At 42.5% G+C, this 26,342-nt stretch overlaps 1 protein-coding gene across 7 annotated transcripts in view; it reads left to right on the top strand.

Annotated features, from left to right (window-relative positions):
- VEPH1 (ventricular zone expressed PH domain containing 1) overlaps positions 1 to 26,342 on the top strand; it is a 292,646-nt gene that overhangs the window by 65,631 nt on the left and 200,673 nt on the right. For all 7 annotated transcript variants that reach the window (XM_036850356.1, XM_036850354.1, XM_036850355.1 and 4 more), the window contains exons 5-6: positions 1,386 to 1,552; positions 12,673 to 12,882. In XM_036850356.1, coding sequence (XP_036706251.1) covers positions 1,386 to 1,552; positions 12,673 to 12,882 — 377 coding nt within the window. The remainder of the gene's footprint in view (positions 1 to 1,385; positions 1,553 to 12,672; positions 12,883 to 26,342) is intronic.

Genomic DNA, 26,342 nt, shown 5'->3' with positions numbered 1-26,342 from the left:
ACTAATTCTATGAGCCATGTGTGGAAAAAGCAATTCTTATTATTTATCGTCACCGAGATATATTCACCATGACCCAGGATCACCCTTTCATTAAATTTGGTCATAGATATTCTGAAAATTCTGGCCTTCTTTTCTTAATCCTCATATCTAAATGTCCCCACCATTTAATAAGGGTCTACACATGTATAATCACTGCTTATTTGATTCTTTCTGTGTAAGTCTTCTATATACAGAGCCAAATTTAAAGTAAATAGAAGCAAGAAAATTCTTGTTCGAGAAATCCCTAGAAACAAATTCTGAGACATTTAAGTTCTTGAGAGGATTTTTCGAAAAAATCCATACCATAAAATGATAAGCAGATGTTTCCCATATGTTGTTTGCTGATGAGTCCCTGCAAACCTTACGTCATATTTTTTCTTCAGGTTCCGCCATTTTAAACCCAGTTGTCCATACAAGTCTTTGAGGCAGATCACCTGTGACAAACAACCTGAGTCTAAACTTCCCTTGAAATAGTGCAGAAATTGAGAATCTAGATTTGCATTGCTACTTTTCTAACTAGTCGTAAAAATAAGGCATAGTTTCCATATATCAGTTGTCTGAATCATGCCTCCGTATCTCTCAGGAACATGAAGACATTCCTCTGCCCTTTTATTTTTTTTTAGTTCAGTTTCATTTAGATTCATGCTTATGTCACTGCTTAGTTTTCATTTAAACGGCATCCAAATGTTGTTTCTCGTCAGGAATTCTTTATTGAAACTGTTTCCTTCTCAAGGGTGTCGTCTGGTTACTGTCAAATCTTCTTTTCCCCATGGTGCATTACTCAGGAAAAATTTTCATTAGATAATAATGCTGATCATATCATAAAGTATTCCCTTTTATGGAAACTGTTTAAATAATGATTTAGGGGCTTCCCTGGTGGTGCAGTGGTTGAGAATCTGCCTGCCAATGCAGAGGACATGGGTTCGAGCCCTGGTCTGGGAAGATCCCACGTGCCGCGGAGCAACTAGGCCCATGAGCCACAACTACTGAGCCTGCGCGTCTGGAGCCCGTGCTCCGCAACAAGAGAGGCCGCGACAGTGAGAGGCCCACACACCGCGAAGAAGAGTGGCCCCCGCTCTCCGCAAGTAGAGAAAGCCCTCACACAGAAACGAAGACCCCATAGCCATAAATAAATAAATAAGTAAATAAGTAAATAAATAAAATAATAATAATGATTTAGTGATTTTTCAGAATAAGGTACCATGTTATTTTTAGCAGAGGATTTGGCCATTAGTCTGTGCTATTTAATATGTGAGGAAGTCCAAAATTTGTTGCATTGATAATAATGGTATTTTATGGCTCATGGGCTGATAAAGTCATCATTTCTGTGATTATTCCTTCAACAGGTAATGCCATGTTGTTGAGGGTGTTACCTGCTGTGTACGATAAGCAGCCTCAGCCCATTAACAGACACCTGACAGAGCTCCTAGCCTTGATGTCTCAGCTGGAACAACCAGAACAGTACCATCTTTTACGGCTTTTGCATGTAGCTGCAAAGAGGAAGCAACCGGAGGTAAAATTTACATTATATACGTGATGGTTCACACAACTGGGTGTGTTTCTGGGTATATGGACAGGATGTATACTTCAGCTTTCCTCTCTCATGTATCTGTGCATGCTCACCTTTACATGAAAGCACTCATTCACTTTTTCTAGAGTCATAAAAGTGAGGAGGTAGTGGCAGAAGTTGGATACTGTCTTAGTGTTCTCTAGAGAAACAGAAGCAATAGAATGAATCTATCAATCAATCTATCTATCTGTACATACATACATACATACATATTTATCATGAGGAATTAGAGTTGGCTTATGCAATTATGAGGCTAAAAAGTCCCACAATCTGCCGTCTGCAAGCCGAGGACCCAGGAGAGCGAGTGATGTAGTTCCAGTCCAAGGACCTGAGGGCCAGAGGGCTGAGGGTGTAAGTCCCAGCCTGAGGCCCGGGGAAGACTGATGTCCCAGCTCAAGCAGTCATATGCAGGCCTTCAACAAATTAGATGTGGTTCACTCACACTGGAGAGGGCAATCTGCTTTCTCATTCTACTGATTTAGATGCCAGTGTCATCTGGAAACACCCTCACAGACATACCCAGAGTAATGTTAAACCAAATATCTGGGCACCCTCTGACTCAGTGAAGCTGACACATGAAATTAACCACCACAAGTACAGTAATACAAACACAACAAATGTGCAAATCTGTAGCCATTGCAGGACAGCTTTAATGAAAGGTCAGTGTGGTCGTGCAGTCCTAGGAATCTACGGTTTCTCAGATAGGGCCAAGGGGAAGACCTACACATGCCTTGACTTACGGGGAAATCAGACTGTAGTGAGAGCAAAGGCTCACTTTCTAGATAGCAAATTACTTGTTCTTTCGATTCAAGTAAAAGATTGTAATAATTAGGATGCTTGTGATTATCAGTAACCAAACAGCCAACCCACACTGGTTTAAACAATAAAAGGAATTTATTAGCACATGCGATGGAGAAAAACCTTCAGATGAGACTTGATCAGGGGCTCAAATATGTGAGCAGAACAGCTTCTGTATCTCCATTTCTCAGATTTTTGATTTCTCGGTGTTGGCTTTCATTTTCTGTAGGATTTCTCCTTGTGTGCTCCGTATAGGGCCAGGGGTTCTCTAAGCAGTATGCTTTCCTACAACATCCAAACCAAAGTCCTGATAGTCTCTGTTTCAGACACATGCTCTACCCCTGGAGCTTCTCCTGAACACTGAGGATACTCACATAGAAACTAGAGGCTGCCAGGAAGGAGGAAGTAGAATTGGATTCTGGAGGGCACCAAGACATGTGTACAGTACAGATTAATGGTCAGCCAAGGTTATATATGGCTGCATCTTTGCTCCATTTTCCTGATAATATCAATATCCACCACTTGAAAAACCAGTCAACACTAAGGTGAAGACTGGAACCTTTGGATTCAACATCAAAATTCAAAGAAAGGCATGCAAGAATGGTCATATGCATAATTAACCACAATAGACTGTAAGCTCCTCGTGGTAAGGCATGATTTCTTCTTTTCCTTTGTATCCCACATCTTGGTACAGTATCTGAGAGCACTCAGTAAACATTCATAAAACTAAACTGAACTAAACAGGGTGATAAGTGCTCCACGAAAGGTATAAACGGGGGGCAGGGGGCAGTGAGTTCTACCTTAGGGGAAAATAGGTGCCATGAAGACCCACAAAGGGAGTGGCATCAGGCAAGATGTTGAAGTTTTATGTCAGGTGGAGCAGAGGGGCAAAGGATCTTCAGGAAGTGGGGACTGGGCTGGGAGACCTGGACACTGGAGAGCAGGCTTGAGCCTCACCCCCAGAGGTTTCAGTTCAATAGGTCTAGGATGGGGTCCCCGATTCTGCCCTTTCACAAGTTCCCAGGTGATGTTGCCCCTGCTGCTTCAGGGACCACACTTTGAGCAATAAGGCTAGAAGTCGGGCAGAGGACTGGGCACCTCTCTGTTACCTGGTATGCATCTTCGCTTTTGCCCTTAGAATAATATATTGTCACTATTTTTTCCACGTCCGTCTCTCCCAGTGCACCTTAAACTCCTTGAGGATCAAAGAGTGTGTTTGCATATTTGTATGAACTCCCTAGCATAGTGCTGGGCACCTAATAGGGTTTCAATAAAACGTCGTTGAGTCTGGAAATGAATAAATGAACAAAAGAGACCAAAGAGAGTGAAGACCATGAAGAACAAAGAAAAAGATGTGTGTGGTCTCCAGAGGGGGAAAGTGGCTCAACAGGGTCAAGACCTAGGGAGTTAAAGGAGATTGGAGATGGGAATTGACCTTGGATTTGGTAGCTGGGGACTCACTAGTGACCCACGAGAGGCAGTGGTCTGTGGGGTGAAGTGGGGAGTGGCAGGCATCCATTACGGATTGTGTGTGGAAGGGAAGGGTAGGAAATGACCGCACGAGTGTGGGAGTTTAGGGGAAATAAGGAGGGTTTAACAATATCCAGTAAGAATAAAGTGATTGAAGATGTGGGAGAAAATATTAGATACAGTAAGGTGCTAGAGGAAGTCTGGGAGTGAATTCCAGAGCACAGATGGAGAAATGAATTTCAGAAAGGATTAAGGACAGAAAGGATGGGCAAAGCTACAACAGAGTTTGGGCTGGGCAGGGAGTGGAGTTGAGGGATCGCTGGGTCACCTAAAAGAAGGCTCAGAGTGAGGGGGGCACAGACAGGATGGTGTATTCGTTTCCTGTGCTGCTGTAACATTACCACAAATGTAGTGATTTAAAACAACACAAATTTATTACCTTACAGTTCTGGAGGTCACAAGTCTAAAATGGGTCAACAGGCTTGCATTCCTTCTGGAGAATCTAGAGGAGAATACGTTTCCTTGTGCTTTCCAGCTCCAAGAGGCTGGCTCATGGCCTGCATCACTCTCATCTCTGCTTGACTCTCCTTTTTCCCTCTTCCAAGGTCCTTGTGAGTACATTGGGGCCACCCAGGTGATCCAGGATTATCTCTCCATCGCAAGACCCTTAACTTAATCACATTTACAAAGTCCCTTCTGTGTGGAAGGGAGCATTTTCACAGGTTCTGGGGATTAGGGTGTGGACATCTTTGGGAAGTCATTATTCTGCCTACCACAGACAGAGACTGGGGACCAGGTGATATGGGGAATAGGGAGAGGTGACTAACAGGCCAAACCTAGTTTCATAAAGGAGGTGGCTGGCATGCCATTTGATCTGCAGCCTGAGAGCAAAAGCAAAACAAACACAGTTCTTGGAAAGGCAGGTTCAATAAAAGTTCAAGGGGGATTTGGATAGAATAAGCTAATTCAACTTATTTCCCATAGGGTAAAGGATGGGCATAAAGGTAAATGAAACCAGGAGGAGGCTCACTTATAGGAAGGGGGAGGGGAAAGGCCTTGGAGTCACCTGACCCAAAAAAGTAGGGGCTAAGAATGAGGGTGGCACCATGTGTGGCATTCAGAGAGGTCCTGTCAGACCTCTGGTTACAGGCCTTCAATGGCTGTCCAGAGACACGGGAAAGGGCTTATGAGGCCATTTAAAACCAGGCCCCTGACTGTTGCCTGGCCTCCTAGGGTCACTTTAAGCCTTACACCTTGAACAACTCTACAGTCTTAGGGACCACAGGTGGGCATTCTCTATCAGGGCACTGAGTTTTTACATATATGCTACGTTCTCCATCTGGAATGTTCTTTCCTAACCAGAACCACCCTTTCTGGGCCGACAGTTGCTTAGATGTTGCCTTCTTGCCAGTAGTCCTCTCTGACTCCTTTCTTCTGCCTAATCCCTGACATAGCAAATTTCACACTGTCGTGAATTTGTCTCTGCTGGTCTCTCTCCCTCTGGATCACCTTGGCTGTGATGCAAATGCTTGAGACACAAGGACCACCGTATCCACCACTGTGTCCCCAGTGCCTGGCATAGTACCTGGCACACAGAAGTCTCTCCACGAATATTTCTTAAGACAGATGAGTTAGTATTAGTGCCTAAATTTGCAGAGGATTTTACCATTCACAAAGGACTTTTGTTTTAACATCTAATATCTCATTTAATCCTACCAATAACTCTATGATGTGTTATTTTTTTCTCCATTTTGCACCAGTCAAAATGGATGCTTTGTTGCAAACGGAGTGTAACCTTTAAAAATTGTATAAAAATGAAAAATAAATTAATCAATTAAAATCAGAAAAAAAAAGAAAAAGGAATGTTTTGAGAGGTTATCTTGCCCCCATCGCACAAGTAGTAAGCCGTAAGTGACAGGTCCAGCACTCTGACTCCCAACCCCCTCCTCTCTTGGCCTGGGGGAGTCACTGAGTAGCCTCCACTTCAGAAGGCCACAAGGGAAGTGTTCCCAGGTTACAGAAGGCAGGGGAGGGTGGACAAGGGGCACCAATAGTGGTTGAGCTCATGCCACGTACCAGGCACTGTGTAGGTGTTTTACAGAGATTATCTCACTTGTTCTCCACAACCTTTTCATTTTGTAAACAGAGAAGTTGAAGTTTGGAGAGGTCAAGAGCAGTGCTGGTACCAAAGAGCGACTTGGTGCGGTGGCTTTTCATGCCCCCCTTATCTTTATCAGCCCCTCCAGTTTTCAGATGGGCAATGTCTTCCACAGGCCATTACAGTCACACTGCCCCGCCCCTAAGACTGCCATTTACAGAAAATCTGGGGCTGACACTGGTTAGGGAACTTTCGCAGAGCCATACAGGTCAGGCTGAGCTACCTCATCAACCCAGTCTAATTCCAGCCAATGAGATCTTTTGATCTCAACATGCTAAAAAAATGAGACTGTAAGGCTGTGGCTTGTGAAACAAATGGGCGAGCCAGGGGACACAATAGAAAGGTGAGCTAGACAAGAAGAGGAGGAGAACCGAACAGAAGGGGAAAGAGAGGGGGAAAGCAGATTGCTGTAGGTATTCCTGTAGGTGCTGAGTGTGGATCCTAGAAGGAAGAAGCAAAGGGTTAGGAAGCACCCATAATGACGTGAAGGGACCCACCAGGGCCAGGATCCTAACTGGTGGCAGGGAGTGGTGACTAGGGTACCGCCCAACCCTTTGTTTCCCATCAGCACTTCTCTTCCTGTTAAAGCAGCCCTGCCCCTCCCCAACCCCCTTGCCTCCTTCAGCTCTTTGTCAGCTAACACTTGATTACTGAGATGCTCAGGCAGTGAGCTAGAGAAATCCCTGATTCACCTCTCCTCTCTCTCATGTTCATTAATTAGACAGCGGGCAAGGGGAAACGGAGGGATACAGAGAAAAGTCTACCGAGAGAGGAAAGTGAAATACGTGGCAACAATCAAATCTGTAGACTGAGGCTTTCAGTGTAAGTCTAGTTAATTCAATTTCAGATGAAATAAGAGGCTAAATGAGAAGGATTTTGACCTTGTGACATTTGAATTAAAAGGGGGTTTTTCCTTCTGCATAAAAGCTGTGCCAGTACTCTGTAACTTGGAGGTAAACTGAGCAGGTTCTCCGATGAAGGCAAGTGCAGGAATGTTTTCATGCTTTCTTGAATGCACTCCTCATTACCCACCTTCTGTGACCAGTGATAACCTGGCTCTCCAGGGCTGGAGGGTCAACACTTGACCCTTGAAAAAAAAATCTTCTCTATGTATAGCGGACTAGTCCATGAGGTTGTGAAGGAAGGTGACATAGCGTCCACATCCATCCGTCTGTGAGTTTCTGATGTTGCTGCCCGACCATGTGGTGTCCCTTCCTCCATCACTGCCCTCTGAGTATCCCTCTTTTAGGAAGCTATCCTTCCTAGGTGGAGGGAGGCAGTTCTTGGCTAGTGACTCGTGGCTGGAAGCTCCAGAGGATTCTCCGAGTCCATTTATAGGAAAAGGCTGGGTGGTCAATTTTCCAAGTGGCCTTCTGGGGCTAAGTCTATATTCTTGGCTGCCAAAAACCATGCTGTAGTCTAGTCAATGAAGGAAACAGAATTTAGTAACACATATGAGCATATGTGTTATTATCCCCAGGATGTAGGCGTCTAGCCCTAACCATACAGAGAAGTTGCAGGAAATGGTAAATTCAGCCCTCTGTTGATTAATGTCCAGACCCAGAGGAACTGCTTTTGTGGTCTGGTCCCTAGAGTCATTTTCTAGGATTTTCTCTCAGCAGTGTAGAGCATTCCTATTCACATACCTAATCCTACAGCACCTAACATAGCATCACCAGGCTGACAAGACTCAGAGGTCACTTGGTATTTATTTAAAATGAGAAGCCAGTTGCAGAACATTAAGATAGAGTGATGGAATATATATAGTCTGTTCTCAAACAGCCTTTGGAGCAGAACCCTGGGTTTCAGAATATATATTTTGTTAGTATGGTGAGTGTAAGTAGTACATGAAAAAGTAGCAGTTATTTTATAGATTTCTGGAGATTAATAGACCTTGTAAGTACTATCCAAATTAATTGAAAGAGAAAATTGAACCTGAGGACTAATTTAAGAGGGAGTGTGGATACACACATGCACATACACATGTACATGTACACAATAGCTCGACTTTTTATTCTGTAGGTAAGAATTTAAACGTCATTTGCTGCCAATTAAGTTATGGAGCTATGTTTTCAGATGGTCCCACCCTCAAGGTGCCCATGGCCTGGAGTAATGAGCTGTGTCCACAAAATTTCAGTTCAATGACAAGATGCTAAACTTGTCAGCAGGCTGCTCTGGGAGACAGAAAAGGCAGTGATTAATTCTGCTCAGGAAGGACCAGAAAAGTCAGGGATAGGACCCTTCCCTGGGCTACTTGCTTTATACTGTTCTGGTTGGCCCTCCTCTGCCTGTGCCCCCAGTTCCCATGCACTTCCCTGTCTACTAGACATAGTCCAGATAACTGGGACCTTGGAATCCCTTTCCTGTAAGTCTCCATCCTGCTTCCAGGATGTAAGTCCTGGTCCCTGGGCCTGTTTTCCCAAGGACAGGCTATGCCAACAGTGTGACCCCATAGATCTGAGAGGCAGCCTAGATGAGCTTGCATATGTGGGCTGGGGTATCCACATATATGCATAGGAGACTCCTTGAGGGCAAAGCCAGGGGTAGGAAGAGAAGGGAGGGGCAAGAGATGGGGACTAAGGGTCATTTCTTCCTGTTCCCTCTACAGGGGCCAAAAATTCTAAATTCAAATCAAGCCTCCCAGATTGTTATAAAGGTGTATGTGTCAGGTAAGAAGATAGAACACTGTATAAGACTGCAGAATATTTCAGTGTGTGGTCTGGGGGCCTCCCTTGTTCTCTAGCTTCAGGTTGTGTGTATGTTAGAGCAGGCTGGAGGGAAGGCTTCCCAGAAGTAGGGCTATTTGAGATCAGCTCTGAAAGTATGAGTTTTCTCTGTATTCAAGCCACTGTGGGTGGTCAGTGGCATGTTGCTGGCTCAGAGGGTTCACCGAGGAAGAGGCAGCAGATATACCCATCAGTGAAGACCCTGGAATGCCGTGGCACTGGGATTCCGGCCATGCACCATGGGAAATCTTTGACATATGCAGATGAAGTTTTAGGCAGTGAGGAGGCTGAAGAGAGGGGAAAAGACTTGAGGCTAGGAGGTCAGTTTGGAAGCTCTTTCAGAGTCCATGGTGTGGGGCTTGTGGCCTAAACAAAGGCCGTGTTAGCTTGCTCTTTGCCAGCCATGTATGTTACCTTAGTGGCTGCTCTGCTCTCAGCCAAAGAAGGCTTTCTCTGAGTTATGAAACGGCTCCAATGCGGCACCATGAAGAGACCAATCTAAGGAAATGCCCTGTGTTTGGAAAATATAATCTCTCCTTATCCCAGAATATCTAAAGCCCAAAGCACCACTTCCCTTAAATGTGAGTGATAAACTTCAAGAAATATCTGCCTTTATTCATTCACATTATTCACATTATTCAGGGCTTCTCTTTTCTTTGCTCCTTCTATGGATTCAACTCTGCCCAGGAGTATATATTTGCCTGAGCCTGCCTGCCTGCCTTTCTTCTTTTTTCTTTCTTCCTTTCCCCTTTTCTTTCTTTTCCTTTTAAAATTTTCTTTATAGGCTTGGGATGTATGGCTGGAGTTTAAATAAAATTGTCATGACTGGAAGCACGTGTGACAGAGACCTTGGTGTTCCAGGGATAGGACATGAAGAGTAAGGACGAGGAAATGGAATTCTGTAGGATGGGGCAGGAAATGTGTAAGCGTTTTCCATTTCTAAAAGCCTCAGGTTAAGTATGCTGCCCTGACCCGGCGCAGCTGGCTGACACTTCTGCCATAGGTGCCAGGGACCTCTCATAGTTTCTCCCAAAGGACATACGGTCGACCCCAGTGCACAGGCAGCCTTTACTGAACTGTTCATTCATATGTGCCATTGACCAGAAACTAGCCCTGTCCTTTTCTCCGCAAGTACTGGATATGAATATCAAGTTTAAATTTATACACAGGATGATCCTAGTGATCTCAAAATTATCTTCTTTTATGTCCGTATTAGTTAGGTTGTATATGACACATGGTAGTATATATGTTTAAACATTATGTACAACTACTCAAGTACTATGGTGTGGGGTGGGAGTTGGGGTTATCCAAAAACTACCCTATAAAATCATTTAGATCTGCCTTTTATTTGTTCCTTAAATATTTATTGACTCACTTTCAGGCCAGACTCTGTGCTAGGCATTGAGTATACATTCACAGGTACAAAATGGAAATGATTCTTGACCTTGTAGAGATTTCAATCAGTCTGCAAGGCAGACACTAGAACATCAATGAGAAGGAAGTGTGAGGGTAGGAGCTTTAGCAGGGACATGAGACTGAGAGGGGAAGAGAAGAGGAGTTGAGGAAGATTTTTTAAAGGAAATAATAGCTAATCTGAAGCCTCAAGAATGATAAGGAGTTATCCAGCAAATTTGGGGCAATAAGAACTACAGGCAGAATGGATCACCTGAGTAAAATTCCAGACACAAGAGAAAACTTAGCAGGTCAAGAACATTTTTTAAAAATCCAACATGGTGGAAGTGTGTTATGTGATGGGATCTGGATGGGGAGACAGTAGAATAGGTGGGTAAGGAGCTAAGTGTAGAAGATGGATAGGAGTCAGTTCAGAAAAGGTATAGTGAACCTCTGGCTTGAGAGCAATGAGAAATTAGTGAAGTATTTTAAGCAGGAGAGGGTCACCATTGTGGCCACAAGGTCGAGAAGGTACTGGATGGACAAGACTGAAGGCAGGGAGAACAGTTAGGAGGCTGTTGGAATAACCCAAATGCAGGGTGACTAGATCAGTGTCTCAGCTTAAATGTCCCTGCTGAGAGGACTTCCCTGACCCCCAGTGTAAATCAGGGCCCTGGGACTGTGTCTCACAGCACCCTGTATTTTCCCTATGTGACATTTATTAAAACTTATAATTACGTATTTCTTTTGTAACTATTTGTTTTACTAAGTATCTCCTTTACTAGACAGTGAATTATTCCATGAAGGCAGGAACCTGTCAGACTTGTTAGAAACATTAACTCCAGCACCTAGAATAGTACCTTGCAAATGGGAAGGACTCCATAAATATTTGTGAATGAATGAATGGATAGATGAATGGACATGGAGGGAAGTGGACCCATCTGTGGGATACTTGGGGGGTGGAATCGATAGGACTTGGTGATTGCTTGGATGAAGCTGCTGATAAGGGAAAAACAGTTGTCAAGAATGATTCCCAGACTGCTGGCTTGAGCAGTCAGATGATTGTGTCATTTATGGGGAAAGAAGACACTTGGGGCTAGAGAGGTGGGAAAAGCAGGGTTTGGGCAGGAGGTGAGTTCAGCAAATTGAGCTGTGCATCAGATTCAGTTTTAATACTGGCATCTACATTTCAAATCTCCCTTACCAAAACAGCAAACCAACAACAAACAAAAGAAATAAACGTAGTAGAAGTATGGATGGGTAAATAGTTTGTACTTCTTTGTTCAGTTTTCCACAGGTTGTCCTTTCTAATTCTTTTATTTTAGCAGACAAAACAATTCATTAAATCGTCAGTATGCAATGTGTCTGTGTGTTAACATAGAGACTTTATTCCACAAAAAAGTCACATTCTCCTTAATACAAATTATTGCATCTTTATATTGATAAAAGCATTAAAAATTAAGAAAGAAAGATTAGGATATTGAGAATATGGTACAAATTATTTTACTTTAATAATTTTTTATCGTATTACATTTTTGCGATCCAAATGGAAAATTGAAGAAAATGGAAGAGCTCTTTCCTGCTTTCTTACTTTTATTATTAAATATTTCCACACCATATTTCTCCAGTTTGAAGGCTCTGATTAAAGTCATCGTCAAGGATCTCTTACATACTTATATTGTCCTTTAAATTGAAACTCTCTGATAGTCTGTGGATAATTAGGAGTTAACTGATGAAATGAGGTAGTGGAGAAGACCTTATTACAGAGAGGGAATAATATGTGCACAGGTCCTATGGTGAGAGGAATTTGAGAGAGAAAAAAATGCCATTGTTACTAAAGTTGAGAGAGCAAGGTGGTTGTGTCCAAGATGATGTCTAAGGAGTAGGCAAGTAGGGACTGAGTATGTAGGCCATGTTAAAAATTTTGGCCAGTATCCTAACTTCTAGGAATCTCTAGGTGTTCTGGGTACATAGTAGGTATTCAGTAAATATTTTTAATGCCATCTATGCTTTTCGATTCAATTTAATTAGTGGTCAAATTCATTCTTCTCAATATATGCAGCACAGTTGATAATGGACAGCACAACCAATTTCTGAGAACACTACTTGATAATGTTTTCCGTGAGTCTTTAGGAAAACTCTATTGTATATGAGCACCAAAAATAAAATTAAAATTAAAAATTGAAGCTTTCAGGGTGGTTTGGAGGAAATGTAACACTACCAATAAGGACATAACACATCAAAACTTGACTTATGAATAGAAGCATTTAAGCATTTTGCAGCCTTTACTCTTCAATGGCAGAGTGCAGATTTAAAGAGGAAGCAAAAGAAACTGAAGCCTCTGAAATTTTATTGTAAATTTTAAATTTCAGACTTGGGAGATTTGTTTGAGTTCCAACAAGAGTAATAATCTCAGAATGTGTTGAGTTCAGATTGAATACAAAAAATATTAGATTGATTCTGACTTAATTTCCTCTTTGTTTCTCTTTCTTCCCTCTTCTTCTCCTTTCTTTCTGTAGGTGGTTCAGAAGTGTATTCCTTTCCTAATCGGGCATTTGAAGGATTCGACCCATAACGACATCATCCTAAGCATCCTCATAGAGATAGCAGGCTACGAGCCAGTGGCTTTGAACAGTTTTCTTCCAATGCTGAAAGAGATTGCTGAGAGATTCCCCTACCTCATTGGACAAATGGCGAGAATCTATGGAGCTGTTGGGCATGTGGATGAAGTAAGTATGGGTTTTTTTCTCTTCATTTCCCTAAATTCCATTGGCACTTAATCCATAGGAGCTCTACGACCTACAAATTTGTCCTGAGACTTCTAAGAGTTTTGTTTCTTTCTCTCTCTCTCTTTTTTTTTTTTTTTTTCATGGACAGCAGCCTCTGGATCAAGGGCACATTGTAGCAGGGTTATGTGGAAGGTTCAGGAAGTGAGGATTTCATTGCTGGAGTGTCACTGAGGAAGGCGAAGGGTTACAATGGAAAGAGCACTATGACAGATTCAAGACCACTTTATAATAACAGCAACCAGTAAAAGAGTTTCATCTCATTTCTGGTTGCAATTCTGGTCAATCAGGAGACCATCAGTAAACACAGAGTTAGGTCTCAGAGACTGCCTATTAATGAGAACCCATAGCTATCCTGTCAATAAGTGCCTGGACTCAATATGTTTTGAGCCCTCTGCATGATGTTATTTGGGAGAGTGCAATAAACGTTCATGGATGTTTAAAAGTCCTAGTCTAAATATTTGCATAATAAAATCTTTCAGAAGGGACAACAGGATGCCACCAGAGCTTGTGGGGATTAGGCAACTAAGAAAGAATTTCCAGAAATTAAAGTTCTGAAGGGTGTGTGCATGCATGTATGCACACACATGCATGTCTGTCTGATGATTTCATATTGGGATTTAGGATTTTTATCTTTTAAAAATAAAAGCGAATATATAATTGATAGAGGAAAGCTTTTACTTTCACCCACTTACCTATACTGTAGTTTCCTATTAGATAAATACAAAATTGTACAACTCTTAAAAGAGATTTCATAGTTCACCAAGTTTAGCAATCTGTTTTGTTTGATTTCTGCTGAGATTTGTGGAGAGCCTGGTGAATGCCAGGCTTCCTCCTGGTTGAGGGCCTTACTCCTCTAGTTTCCCAGAAGAAGGTGGGAGAACTGGTCTCCCAAGCAGTGTGTACTTATGAATGTGACAGTGGCTCTTGTAAAAGGATTACTCGGTACTGACGTGCTGCTTAGTATAATCCCTTTCCGTTCAGTGCTGTTTGGAATGTCTTCTGCCTGCCATGATCTGCCTTCTGGTAACAGTTTCTGTGCCCATCGCCTTTGCTGCCAGGAGAACCTGCTGTTATGCCCAAGTGCTTTTAGGCCAACTGTAACCAACAGCTGTTTGACTGAATCTGCTGACATTGCGAATTTTTGCATGGACCAAAATATTCAACCTCTGATGTGCAAGGCCTTGGAATCTTTAAGTGGTAGTTCTTTTTGTCACAAATACATTTATGATTCATTAATGTGTAGTAATGCACATTGAAAGTGACTACACCTCCCATAGAAAATGTAATCTGTAAACAAAGCAAAACAAAGCAAACAAAAAACACTAGCCACTGTAGGTTTATCTGAACTAAGGCTAACTTGAGAGAGAAAGGACTATTAGGTGACATTTATGTGACTCCAGGTGAGTACAGAGAGAAGGTGAGGAGGGTCCAAAGAGCCTGAGGGATCACTTATTTCAAAATTCAGAATATCAGAATATTTTCTCGTCTCTGTCTCTGTCATCTCTCTCTCTCTGTCTCTGTCTCTCTCTATCTCTATCTCTATCTCTATCTCTCATTCTCATGTGCCCATGGAGGCATCTATGTTTGGGAGAGAAAAAAATTTTTTCTAATGCTTCTGGTTCACCTCCTCAGCAGAGAGCAATTTTAGATCAAATACTTTCCAAATGTATCTGGATATCAGGACTATATTAGGAACTTTTTTAACAAAATAAGTTCTTGGGCCCCATAGAATACCTACTAAATGAAAACCTACAGGAAAGGGACCCATGAATCTGGATTTATGAGACACCCCTCCCCCACATCTGCCAGGGTAATTCTGATGCAGCATTTTGTGGATCAGTATTTGAGATCCCTTGACATAACATATTTAAAGCATTTTATCTTTTAGACTAAGAATCAATCAGGCCTTGTCCATCACCCATCCTGCCCTCCTCCATCAAGTCATGCTAATCAATTAAAACTTTTCCAGACTACTGATATAGCAGTTTAGATGTGGTCAAGAGTAACACAAAAATTCAAAAAAACAATGGTTTAAACAAAGATACACATCTAGGGCTTCCCTGGTGGCGCAGTGGTTGAGAATCCGCCTGCCAATGCAGGGGACATGGGTTCGAGCCCTGGTCTGGGAAGATCCCACATGCCGCGGAGCAACTAGGCCCGTGAGCCACAGCTACTGAGCCTGCGCGTCTGGAGCCTGTGCTCCGCAACAAGAGAGGCCGCGATAGCGAGAGGCCCGCGCACCGCGATGAAGAGTGGCCCCCGCTTGCCACAACTGGAGAAAGCCCTCGCACAGAAACGAAGACCCAACACAGCCATAAATAAAATAAATTAAAAAAAAAAAGATGGCTAGCAGGACAGCAGAGCCGTTTAAAAATAAAAATAAAAAAAAAAAATTAAAAAAAAATAAAAAAAACAAAGATACACATCTATTTCCCTTGCACATGAAGAAGTCTAGAAGGCAGTCCGTCTAGAACTCCGTGTTTCAGAAACCCAGGCCCCTTCTCCTTTGTTGCTCTCCTATCCTTGAGGACACCGAAGAGCACAGGGCTTCTATCTCATGGTCCCAGATGGCTACTCCTCTCCACCCATCAAGTCAACATTTCAGCCAGCAGGAAGGGGAAAGGGAAGAAGAACTCTTCCAGACAGTCAAACACAACCTACTGTTTATAGCCCATTGGCTAAATAAAACAAAGCTGCAGATGACCATACCTAGCTGCAAGGGAGGCTGGAACATCTAGTCTGGATTTAGGTGGCCATATGCCCAGCTAATCAAAAGAGAAGGACAGAAAGAATGACAGGGGACAAAGAATGTCTCTGTTGCAGTTCATCAAGTCATTCGTTTCTCTGGGTCTCTTTTCTCTCCTCAAAAATAAATAATGTCTTTACACTGGATTACCGCCCTTCTGGCTCTGATATTCTTGGATTCCATTATTCCATTTCATTTAAGATCAGACTGATACAATTACCTATAAATGTTAGTCAGGATCCTTTACTCAGAAATAATGCCTAAAATATCAGCCTTTGAAAGTCCTTCTTTTAGTTTTAAGAATGCTAAAATTCAGATGTCCCAAGAATTAGTAGTCTAAGCAGCTATTAACTGCTTAATTTGAGTAAACCTGTTCAATGTTCTAAAAATTTTGCGGAGCCATATTCCTAAAGACCAAAACCAATAGGCAAGATATACGTGTATGGTTATTTCTCTCCAGCCTCTTTGCAGAAGGAAACAGAGAGTTACTGAAGTACATTGCCAGGTGGGTATGAGGGCAGGAGTCAAGTATGGGCTCCTGGCTGCCTATGGAGGAGGACATTGCAAAAAAAAGAGAACAGCAGGAACTTTGCCCTAAAAAGGCCTAGCTGTTTTCTGTGTGGAGAGCTTGGTCTATGTGACATAAAGGGACATGAGACATGGAGATGTTTAGGGTGTTAATGATGAGACAGCCACAGGACCCTAGTGATCTCAGGCCCTAGGATCCTCTTTCCCAGTCTCATCTAAAAATTGACTTAATTAAAATTTTTTTCTCTTTGACACCAGAGTAAAATTTTCAGCTGTATTCAGGGGTTCCAAGTATCAGATGATTTTTGTTGCTAGGATTTTAAAAGATTTTGGAAATGCAGAAAAGCCAATGCGATTTGAGTATCTTTCTTCAACTTCTGAGATGTGCAGTCTGTGACTGATTGGAGCCTACTGTTTATCCCTCCCTTGTTGCCTGCCTTCCAGCAAACTGCATTGTTTGATCCTTAAGAGGAAGAGGGAGTCTCCAGGGGATGTAGGGCTGTCAGGCCCAGGGTAGCCTCAGGGGTGGAGTCAGCCTGGAATCAATCACACATGTTGTTATTAATTGACTTCTGCCCCACCTTCTGTGACTGCATAAAGCCAGGTATAGGAACTGCAGGGCTGGCTATGGGGAACCATACCACATGTGCCTTTCTTTCAAATCAGCACCCATCTGGGTGGGCAGACTGTTTTCAGCAGCTGATAGCAGTCACAATCTTTCCATCTGCTGGTGTAAACCAAGCAGAGGAAAGTTGTATCTAGAAAACAAAAAATAACACCCTATAGATACTTATTTTCTCTATCTCCCAAATTACCTCAGGGATCTTTTTTTGCCCAAATTTGAAATGAAACCATGCTTAATAGCCATGGTGCTTGTGTCACTATAGGAGGCTGTACGGTGACTCACAGGCAATTTTCAGGTGTGTTTTGGCATCCAAAGTACATATGTTGGATGGAGAGTGAAACTAGAAGGACCAAAGGGCAGAGAAATCTATCCACTTCTAGGGTAACTGATGAGTGGTTGCCTCTGAGGTGTACCTTCCTTGGCCCTGTCCAGTAAAGGACACAGCTGGCTCTTCATAATGCCAAGATTCACCCCACTTCTGTGATATGTTCAGTAATAAATTGTCCAATAAATTGGACAGCAGACCTGACGTTATTAACCGGAAAGCATATGATGAGCCATGTCTGTCTGTGATTCCAAAAGATCCCGGCTCTTGGTAGGTGACATCAGAGAAAAATGATGTTGAGTGGATCATGAAAAGAGGTTTTCAGTGACTTCCCTGGTGGTCCAGTGGTTAAGACTTTGCCTTCAAACGCAGGGGGTGTGGGTTCGATCCCTGGTCAGGGAGCTAAGATCCCACATGCCTCGTGGCCAAAAAAACAAAACATAAAACAGAAGCAATATTGTAACAGATTCAATAAAGACTTTTAAAATGGTCCACATCAAAAAATAAAATCTTAAAAAAAAAAGAAAGAAAGAAAGAAAAGAGGTTTTTATATATGAGAGCTCAGCAGGCAGCAAACCGGTTGAAGTACAGCTCCCAGGAGGAGCATTCACCACTGTAGACTGAGCAGTGATCACCACCTAGGATATGTCTGTGTAAGGACGCATTGCATGAATGATCTTGCTGCCCGTGGGGACATCCATACAGTGTGGTGGCTAAGAGGGTGGTCTTAAGAGTCAGACCGCCTTGGTTTGCATCCTCACTCACTGTGTGGCCTTGAGCAAGTTACATCACCTCTCTTGATTGAGTTTCCTCATCTGTAACATAGGAATAGCAACATTATTTACCTCGTAGTTTTGTTGTGAGAATTTAATGAGTTAAACCATGGAGAACAGTTTGTGGCAAATGGTAAACATTCGATAAATATCAGCAATTTATTCCTTCCTCAGTGGTGCCCAAGGCTTTCTCATTGCGTTTATTTGGATACAGACTGAAACTTAAGCCAAACAGACTGAAATCAGGGAAGACAGGAACAAGTAAATGGTGTGCCTCAGGGAAAGAGACTGAATGGATGGGTATGTGGGGGACAAGTCAAAATAAGGACAGAAATAAAAGGAATGAGGTACTGCATGTACCATCAAAGGTATAAAGCGGGACTGGCTGTATCTTCTTTCCTTGTTAGGAAATAACTGGTGTATATGAATTTTTTTTCTCAGAGTGGAATGTATATCTGCGTTATATTTATATTGTAGACCACCATTCCTGAGGGGAATAAAAGTAACAAAAACAATAATAAAGCCACATTTTGTAAAAATTTTTATAATTTAAAATAAGCCTTGTTTTCTTGAGGGCACTGGAAGTGCATTGCTTTCCATAAAGGGCAGGTGGTCCCCAGCTCCCCACCTATAAAAACAGCTCAAATAAGTTTGCAGCAATTTTTTTAAAAACTCTCATTAACTAAATCTGAAGTGGTTTAAATTAAATCCAGGCCAGATTGACTTTTCTTGCCCATGAAGAACTGAAGTAGAATGCTTCAATTCCAGAGGCTTTATTTTTTTTCATTATTTTCTTCACTCATTAGACTCTCTGAGCCATGCAAGTGGTCTCAGCCCCCTTGGTTGGGTATTGCAGTTATTACAACCCTCTTTCCTAATGTGGGTCCACATGCAAAAGAGACTTCTTTTGGAATGGCTTTGACTTTTTTGAGAGGACAAATTGCATTCATGTGTTTTGTCCATCTACCTAAGTCTCAAGTAAACGAACTGAAGCAATTTTAGTTTAATAGTCCCATCCTCACCGGGACCTCATCTCATTAGAAGGCACACACTACTACGGAGCACACCCTCCATAGCTGTGTTTCCCCCGCCCTATGCCAGACCCGCAAGGCAGCCGACCTATGTGACGGAAACAGAGATGCCCTAAACTGCTCTTTGCACATGGTCTCATAGTACGTGGAAGGATGCTATGGCCAGTTGTTTTCCTTAGCTGGAGACCAGCAGTTTGCACCTGTGAAGAATCAAATGGCATGCCCTCGGAGTGCGGCCACTGCCAGGGTGGGTGTGAAATCCTGTGCCCTCTGCCTTGTTTTCCTAACTGGCTGGAATATGCTGGCCAAGCACCAGGGTGTGTTTATGACATCCTCTCTGGGCTCAGAGTCTTGGACACTTTTCAAGTAGAGAAGTGACACACAGCTTGCCCAGGTCGCGTTTCTGTGACATCCGGCAGGCCTTCCACAAAAACACTTTCAGGAGGAAAAGGAAAAGAATGACAAAGGCAACTGAGAACCACATTACTGTCCTCATCCTGACTGTGTGGAAAAACATCCTGCGAAATAGGAGCTGGATGGATGCTATGCACCTTTAACTTGGAAATCAAGACTGAAGGCTCTAGGGGCCATTCCACAAGAGGAAGGACCTGTGACTTTAAAACCACAATTTCCCCAAGGGTGGGGAATTTAGTTAAAACTTTGGTAGGTTCAGTGTCTTTGGGGAAGCCTTGGTTGGTGCCAGCCGGCAGCTACTTCATACTACAGAATTGTCATCATCGGGGAAGATTCTTTCTTCCAAAGTGCCAAATAGCTTTATTGTTTTTTATATTGTAAAAAGGGTACATGCTAATTGTAAATGATATTAATAAGTCTCTCGCAAAGTGTAAAGAGAACAAAAAAAACTTTAAGTATATACAAGATATGCTTTCACATAACAGAGCTGATTTTCCATAGCCTTCCTCAATGATATAGGGTTGAGTCGCTGATTCTTTCTGGGTGCAAACCCCAGTGCTGGTGGTGATGGGAGCACAGAGAGGAGAAAGACATGGTCCCTGCCCTAGAGGGGCTCACAGTGAATGGGGGGCAAGAGAGATGTACAAACAGATGATTAGAGTTTAACTTGGTGCCTGTTACTACTGATTTCTGAACTGGATCAAGAAGGAAACAACTCACCTTGTGTGGCTGAGTTTGGAAGCGTGTTCTAAGTGAGGCTTGTTGTATGATAGGATTATGTGAGGGGAGGAGGAGGAAAGTATTCATGGGAGGACACAGCAGGTGCAATGGCAAGCAGCTGGGGGAAAGCCTTCTGGAAACCATGAAGAGTTTCAAGTGCTTGGATAATGGAGGGAGGGGAGAGGGATGAGGCTGGATGGTAGACTGGTTCCAGATGATGGAAAGTCCTCATTGATTAGCAGACAGTTCCTGTTTTCTACCTTCTCTCTCCAAACTTATTCATCACTGGTGTCCAGGTCACCTGGGAACAGTATTTTGTTTCCTTTTATTGTGTAGACAAGCAAATGAATACTGTGTACCTCAGAGTTCCCCAGAAACTAAAGAGCCTGGTAAAAGGACAAACAGTCCCCACAAATAGTTACAAATGCAGGATAGTAATGGTTACAAAAGTTACATGTTGCAGCAATTTTCAACCATGTCTTGTAATTATCAACTGTAATTTAGGCCAACCGACCAAATCCACAAGGGGCTCTCAGTGCCTCTGTGAGGGGAGAGCTTGGCAAGGCCTAGAAGGGGCCTCTGCTTGACCAGTCTCCCCTCAGGATTGAACCCCAAGGATGGTCAGCCTGGTCCCCACAGACCTCGTCTCCTCTTTTCAGAGGGGACTTCTGCCTTTCTTACACTGGTGTCTGTGAGGAAGCAGGCCTGTGCTTGCGCCACTGAAAGCATAAAGTTTCCACTTAGCGACTGCCCTTCTAGGCTTGAGCTTAAGATGTGAATGAATCCTGGATTCATCAGAAAGGACAGCTTGGCATTGGCAGCAGGTGGGTTGAGAGGATAAAGCAGTTGCTAATTCCAGCTCAAATCCTGCCGCTCTTTTAAGGCTACAGCACAGACCTTGCTCTGCCCGTAGCCCTTAGACTTAAATCACTTCAGCGTAAGCCAGCTCCTTCTCATCTCTGGTGCCCTCGGCCTGCAGCGGCTTGAAGCAGGGTTTCCGTTCCTGGCCAGTGACTGATGTCGGGTTGCGGCCGTGAGAGCACCGAATCCTAGCCGCTAGACCAGTGGTCAGTGACAAGACCCTGGCCCTACGGCTTTGCAGAAAAAGAACTCCCACAAAGACGGAAAGTAGTGAAACAAGTAAAGTGTTTATTAGGAGAAAAATGAGTACAGTACGTGTGGATAGACACACGGGCAGGCTCAGAGAGTCACGCCCTCGTGGCAGTTTGAATCACTTTTATGGGGCATTTCTTCCGGGTTTCCTTTGGCCGATCATTTTGATCTGCCTGGTTCAGAGTGCGTATTTGGTATAGCTCAGGATTTTCCCATGTGTGCACGCACATCTCTTAGCCAAGGTGGAGTCCACGGAAGAGGCCTATGTGTAGGTTTGGCCACTCGGTATCACTCCCCTTTTGACCTCCAAGGAGCCTTTCTCTGCATGTGTAGCTGGGGAGGTCTCCTGACTTTGAGAATGAGGAATATGTGGTCTCTTATCTTCTATCTGGGCAGGGCCCAGCCTCCTCTCTCAATTGTCCTGTTATTCCCTTCTCGGAGTATCTGTCCGCAGGGAACGAACTCAAACCATTTGCCCCAGGGGCCCATCTCTCTCCTGCTTCCCTTCAACTGCCAGCATCTGCATTTCTGAGTCTGTGGTTTTCCCCAACTTTACCAGCCACCCTGCTGACATGCATGGCAGGATGGATATGTGACGAATGTCACCCCCAGCCCCACTAGCAGCCTTCAACCAATGATGGGCGTATTCTTACCCCAACTCTGTCACCCCTCGAATGAGGTAACCCTTTCCCTAGAATCTCCTGGCATCCCTTCCGAGCTGTTTCCCTTCTCTGCCTCACTCTTCTCCTCTTGTACTCATCTGCTGCAGTTTCCAAATAGATGATTTGCACATAAATCATCTCAGAGTCTGTTTCTGGGGAGCCCAATCCAAGAAAAAGTCATTTCCATACCTTCCCAGGCCATCACCATCTTCCCTGCTCTGAGCATGTGAGAGTGTACAGCTGTAATGTGGAGTCTGCACCTGACTTTCTTCTGGTTGCATTTGCCTTCTATTCGCTTGGTGTATGAATCCACACACTCCCAACCCACTCTAAGCCCTCTGAAAGAGGGCACACTATACCTTACATTTCCTTGTTTCCCTGCACTGCTCATCCCTGCACTGCAACTGTATTTGTGGCTCCTAGCATGTGGGCCACAAATACTTGCTGACCAGCTGTTACATAGAGACTGGAACTTACCTGGACACTAGTACAGGTCTTGTACTAGTAGACGGCAGCTGATGACATGGCAGGTCGTGAGGAAGACCAGGAACATCACAGACATTGGGTTCCAGTCATGGGTGGTGGCTACTGGTTTTCAGGTTCTGTTGGTCTCCTTTCTGTGTGGTGGTCAAAGTGTGGTCCCCAGCTTTGGGCACCACTGGGAACTTGAATCAGAATCTACAAGTTAACAAGATCCCCAGGTGATGTGTGTGCACATGAAAGTGTAAGAGGCAGTGGTCTCAAGGATCCAGGCCCCACAGGGCTTATCTGCTATAGGATCCCCCCGGGGGTCTGGGCATGCCCACATATGTATATGCATGCATGATTCATGTATGTTTATAGACACACACAGCCATACCCCCGCAGGTTTCTTTGTAAGACCCATTTGTTTCAATGTAAATAAATCAATAACCTTTAAAAATGATCATCTTTGACAATGTTAGGGTAAACAGAAACCCAGGGAACATCAAGCATTATTTGTTATACAGTTTCTGAGCATTTATCACACATCTGATGTGTGCAAGGCACTGTAGAGAGTGCAAAGTTAAATAAAATTCAGCTCTTGTGTTGTTGGAAGGGGCTTTGGTTTTTCTTCACTTAGAAATGATCCTTCACTGGGCTTTGACGCTTCCTGTTTAACATTCCTAGAATTCCTCACCCCATCCCCACTCCTATGGAAAATGAGGTGGCAATGGGGGGAGGATGGGGGGAGAGTGTTCCTAATTAACAGTTTTAAATAACATAGGGGATATATACAAGATTTTCCTATTGCTTAAGTTTTTTTTTTTTTTTCCTTGTTACTCAATTCATCATTTTTCAACCAGGATCTGGAAGCATCCCCAAAACCCCTAGCAGGATTTGACACAGAGATGGTATCACCATGATGTAAAGGTTTTTTTAATAATTGTACTCTCAAAAAATATGAGGAGAGCACTTGAAAGTAGATGAATTTTGTTGCATAGCCATAACTATACTATTTGAGCTGATATTAACATTTCAGCTCTCTGCCTTATTTATCAAAAACTGTAAGCCTGATTTTATTTTGTAGTGAATAGGAATGGGGAACTTGGTGCTGTTTCACAGCCCCTAAGAAAAGATGTATCTGACAGTTGGCTGATCAGCAATGGACTGTCACACTGAAATGTTCATGTTATAGTTCTTAGCATTAACCAGCATGAGTCTTGTTATCTACATGTATATAACACAAAAGAAATTACACTGAGAAGGGTATCTTGACATCAATTTATTCCTTGTTAAGTAATAAATAAATCTAGAGTAGATAAAGAAATAGTTGTTATTTAAGATTAGTAAATTTAAGGTGTCTGGAAAATGTTTTCAGAACTGTAGATTTCCCAACTTCAGCACTATGTAGATCCCATAGAGTTTCAAATATCTGGCAGTTCACCCAGAGAAGTGGAAGACAAACACTTTCTTAACTATCTCCCATTACTGAAATCTTTATTTACTTAGTATGGTTGATTTTAGAAATCCCTGGATTATACTAAGCTCCTATTGATGTCTACATTTTCTCTGGCTCTTCCTTCTGCTGCCTTCTTCTTTGAAGACAAACTTCCTTCAGCTGTATGTAGCATTTTCTGTGACGGTGGTCCCTATCTCAATCAAATGTCCCTTTCCTCCTTCAAAACACTTCCCAGAGCCCACCTTCTCTATGATAGCTCCACATTCCTAAGCATTATTTGGTGACCAACTCTTTCTCCTTCATGATTGGTAAGTACAAACTAAATGTCAGGGAAGGAGGATAGTGGGAGGAAATGGGAAGTTACAAAGATTTCCTGAAGGAAATATTCTACCTTCCTCCACTTTAGAAAGTGAGAATTACCTTAAAGGCTAAATGCATAGATTTTAATATCCCATACAGTAGATAAAATGGAAACAATGGATACAATGAGGTGACTCTTCTATTATTCTGCTGAGGAATGGCAAGATTAAATCATGCTATGGTCTAAATGTGTACGGCCATCCCCACAATTCCTATGTTGAAACCTAACCTTAAGGTGATGGTATTAGGAGGTGGAGCCTTTGGGAGGTGATTAGGTCCTGAGGGTGGAGCCCTCATGTACAGGATTGGTGCCCTTATTAAAGAGTTTCCAGAGAGCTCCTTTGCCCCCTTCTTCCATGGAACCAAAAACCAAATCTGCCAACACCATGATCTTGGACTTTGCAGTCTCCAAAACTGTGAGAAATAAATGTTTGTTGTTTACAAGCCACCCAGTGTGTGATATTTTGTTACAGAAGCCCAAATAGACTAAGACAAAACATGAGTCCATTCAAGATCTCAACACAACCGTATGTAAAAATCCTAAAACACTGTTCTGCTTTATTTCCACTGTTTACATAAAGGTGAGCTCACAAGTGAGTGGAAAGCAATTTAGAAAGTAATTTTTTCCTCCAAGCTACTACATGTCAGACCTTCTCTTCTGAGCACATCCTGGCCAGCCAGACATACCTTCAAACCCCCATCCTATTAACTGCAGTTTGTTTGCATATTTTGATTTACTTATTTATTTATGCCCTGCTGACCTCCAGCAAGCAGTCAGGCAGTTCACAATGAAAACATAGTTGCTATGAGACCAGAAATAATTAACCCAAGGCAAAATCCAGGAACGAGAAAGGGGAGCATTGGCGGGATAGGGGGCAAGTAGCAAAAAAACTTAAACTATCCTAGCTAAGGAAATCAACAATCTCAGGCAGGGTCACATTTGCAGACTGCATTTTTCCATTTCATTCTCCCCTATAAGTAATGAAATAATATTTATCCAAGTATTTCTGTCTAACTTGTATTTTGGGAGTTACATCTCAGCTACCATGAATAAAACGTCCTGGCGATATTTTTTTGAAAGTAAGTAGGTGCAAAGAAAGATAGGCATCTTGTATTTAATTGTATAATGAGTAAATTATGTAATGTAATGAGTAAAGTATGTTAAGTTCAATTGTAGCTGATGTATAGTTCAACTGAGTTAAATCTTACCATATTGTTCCTTTTCTAATGACCACAAAGCACTTTTTCTTTTTTTCCTGGCAAAAGGTTCAAACACAATTTCTCTTTCTTTCTTCCTTTCATTTTTCTTTCTTCCTATTTCTTTTCTTTCTTTTTGGACCCGTAATAAGCAACTTTCTTCAAAATGGTTTCCATGATTGGGCCAGAAGACCTGTGGTTACTTTTTTCTATCATTCTGTGATTATACCACATTTGCAAAACAGATATTGTGTAGTTAAAGATGGGCTGCTTCTTTGAGTTCTCTAGAAGTGTTTCAATGCTAAAATCCCCAATGGTCTTTCAAAAAGTTTCCTTAATTGAAGCAAAAGAAATAGTGGAACCATTGTTGGGGATAATCAATGAGAGGTCATTTACATGAGGGGACCATGGTGTGGTGGGAGAAGAAATTCTGGCTCCGTATAATTCATTCTGAGTCGTTGAGCCCACACAAAAGATTTACCTTTAAAAGGCTAAGTTCCCAAGCCCCCAGTTTTTAAAGAGTAAATCCGAACTGTAGAACCTCTAAATCTTTTATCAACCCACAAAATAACACTATGTTCAAAGCTCAAATTAGATAGATTTCTACAAGCTTTAAGGTCTGTAAGTATTTGGGGGTCAATGCAAAGAAAAGATGCTGGGAAATAAACTCTCAGCACAAATGAAGAGAGATTTGGGTTTTCAGACATAAATGTGGCCACACCAAATGCTATTTAGGGAAAAATAGTTTTCTGGCCTTTAAAAAAATCAATCATACTAAAAACATAATTTATTTGGTTACATTATTGTCTCAAATAGCAAAACATAAAAGTAAGCTACCTTTCACATTCTCTGATTTCTACTTTAAATCCTAAGTCAACTTCATTGAAACCTCTCTTTGAGGAAGACATAGTAAGTTCCACATTTAAATAAAAGCCATAATTGCTTTATAAGTACAAAAATTATACCTTGTATTTTTTTGTTTTGT

This window comes from Balaenoptera musculus, chromosome 4, assembly GCF_009873245.2.
Source record: "Balaenoptera musculus isolate JJ_BM4_2016_0621 chromosome 4, mBalMus1.pri.v3, whole genome shotgun sequence".
Classification (NCBI taxonomy): Eukaryota; Metazoa; Chordata; class Mammalia; order Artiodactyla; family Balaenopteridae; genus Balaenoptera; species Balaenoptera musculus.
The sequence above is the reverse complement of the archived record's forward strand: the minus strand, read 5'-3'. Positions and strand labels throughout refer to the sequence as shown.